The 2,500-nt window shown below is 37.5% G+C and overlaps 1 protein-coding gene across 2 annotated transcripts in view; it reads right to left on the bottom strand.

The window, feature by feature from the left end:
* Positions 1-578, bottom strand: part of LOC138049195 (uncharacterized) — a 9,713-nt gene extending 9,135 nt beyond the window's left edge. The window contains exon 1 of one of the 2 annotated variants that reach the window (XM_068895369.1): positions 426-578. In XM_068895369.1, coding sequence (XP_068751470.1) covers positions 426-477 — 52 coding nt within the window. In that variant the 5' untranslated portion in view covers positions 478-578. The remainder of the gene's footprint in view (positions 1-425) is intronic. The other variant, XM_068895368.1, reaches the window with a different exon arrangement.
* Positions 579-2,500: the final 1,922 nt, after the last annotated feature.

The following is a 2,500-nucleotide window of genomic DNA, read 5'->3' as shown; positions in this document are numbered from 1 at the left end:
TAAATACAAAAATACATTTAACAATGCTATGTTTAAGTGGTTTTGACCTATACTTTCGTTGGGTGCCCCTGGCTTTTACCCATCGTTCAAACGACTTCCGGCCTGAACGTAAAGAAACGAAGGTTGGAAAAGTTGAATGTTTGAACGAGGCAAATCGGTACATGTACTTGAAGCCTTATACGTTCGCCAGCCATACCCACACTGTCATACAAATGTTCCGAAATCTCTAATTGTCTCTACCATGGCATTCTTTGTGTGAATTTTACTTCAAACTACCGTACTCTCTAACTCTCTGATTTAAACCTACTGTCTGGTAGCGATAACAACAGTAGCAGGGAAACAGTTCAGATGATCCGTCTCATAGCTGTGCGTTCTTAACTGTACTTGAGTCACTATTTTTAACAAGTTACAAATGTTGTACTCACCCGAAGAGGACATATCTTGAAGATGAACTTGCTCGCTGTTTCTGGAGCTCATGGCCGATAGGACTTCTAAGAATTCCAAAGCTTTGTTTGCATATCATGTGGCTTTTCTCAGAAACGTTTAATTAAGTGCTTTCTGGAAAGGTCACATTTACAGTTTACCTGGAAGTTAAGGATCGAGGATCGGGGATCGTGGATCGGGATCGTGGACTAATAGTTATCAAAATAATAATTATAATAATAATAATAACAACAACAATAAAAATAACAACGATAAGAAGAAGAAGAAGAAGAAGAAGAAGAAGAAGAAGAACAAACGGGATAAGAAATGCATTCTCATTGATGTGGCTCAGGAGAAAATAAAGTGGGAAGAGAGGCCATCCCCCATGCCCTTTCCCATTGGCAATATATCTCAAGTTACTTTTAGAAAGTTTCATTCCGCGCGGATATAGCTACTTCGCGTGTCGCGTGAATGTTTCGTGGAGGCTTCTCATGACATGACTGAACTATGCACAAATCATCGACGTTCACCGCGAAGAAAATCGCTGGACACAAAGTCTCTTCTTCTTTATTTTCTATTATGTGGCTATACTCTCTGATAAAAATACTTCCACTAAATCGTAGATACTTTTCGGCTTTGGCCAAAGAACCTTGATTAGAAATAGAAACTAAGTATATTTTAAGCAAGAGCCGATACAACCTAGATTTGATTACGCCGATCATATCAAGCCACTGATCCAACGTACACCGACAGGAAAATTGTCCACGGTTTCTTGCTTCAAAACTCTGGAATTAGAAACAGAACGCAAACTGCGGTGACAAACGAGACGCTAAGCAAAGGCATAAGTGAAATATTTTTTAGTGACTTAACGTTTCGTATGTCTCGACATACATTTTCAGAAGACACCGTTTGTTAAAATTTATGAAATGTATAACACTAATTTGAGTAGCTCGTGAGGTAATATTGATAGTAACAAAAGGAGGTAATACAATACTTTACACAAATATACAAGAAACAATAAAACAAAAGAGAAAATATATACACTGTAAATGCATATACCTAAAACACATAAAAGATATTATTAATAAAAGATACAGCTTTTCGCTGCTAACGTATTCATTTAAGGCTGAAGATCACAAATAAAAAGAGTTTCTTTTATGGTATAATGTCGGTCAGACCTCCAAGTGCTAGAATATCAAAGTGGTCTCATTTTAGGCTTTCTTTACAAGGAGGAGCTTACCCCGGCAGGAGGGTTACCCTAGCACTAACACAAGGTCTTCTTTTTTGAACAATGCGTTTAGGCCTAAGGTTAGCATTTTTGTAAAGGTTTGAGTTGTTTAAGCTATAGTAACCTTCACCCCTACCCCCTACTCCTAACCCCTTACCCCCGGAATAGTCAGGCCGCACGTGACTACATAGCCTAGTAATGTAATAACGTGCGTTGGTAGAGCTTATAATTCTAAAAGCTCTGGTTTACAAGCAGCCAAGCCCTACTGATTCAAAAAGGATAAAAGCAATTACAAACATTTGCTTGAACTGCATAACCTTTTATAAACTTCACGTTTCGTATGTTGCAACATACATCATCAAAAGTAATTATTATTCAGTTACAGATAAATACAACTGAATGGACTGGGAACTAATTAACGAAATTGATTGACATAAAACGACAAGAAATATGCTAATAACGGAGATAAAGTTTCTCACTGCCAACGGTTTCATTTAAGGATGGCTTTATTCACAGATAAACAGAGACTCTTTAATTTACAATGCATGTCTGATCGACCAGTTCAGCTAAAATTTCAATTGGTTGGTTCTGTTTTTCTGTCACGTAGTCTGCGTTTCGTTTTCCCTATATAGAAATCATTGCAATCCCAGCCGTGAGCTACTTTTGACTTGAACGAAGGAACTATTATAGTTAATCTTTGTAAGGGAAAAGGACGTGATTCTTCGGGTGTTCTGAAAAACTATTTGGAGTTTGAAAATACTATAGAAGATGTTTATACCAGACCTCATCTGTGAGGTGTTTGCTGTGATGACCTAAGAAAGGTAGAACGATTAGAAGACATCACAATGA

This window comes from Montipora capricornis, chromosome 5 (assembly GCF_036669925.1).
Source record: "Montipora capricornis isolate CH-2021 chromosome 5, ASM3666992v2, whole genome shotgun sequence".
NCBI classification, from domain to species: Eukaryota; Metazoa; Cnidaria; class Anthozoa; order Scleractinia; family Acroporidae; genus Montipora; species Montipora capricornis.
This window is presented reverse-complemented; position numbering and strand designations above follow the sequence as displayed.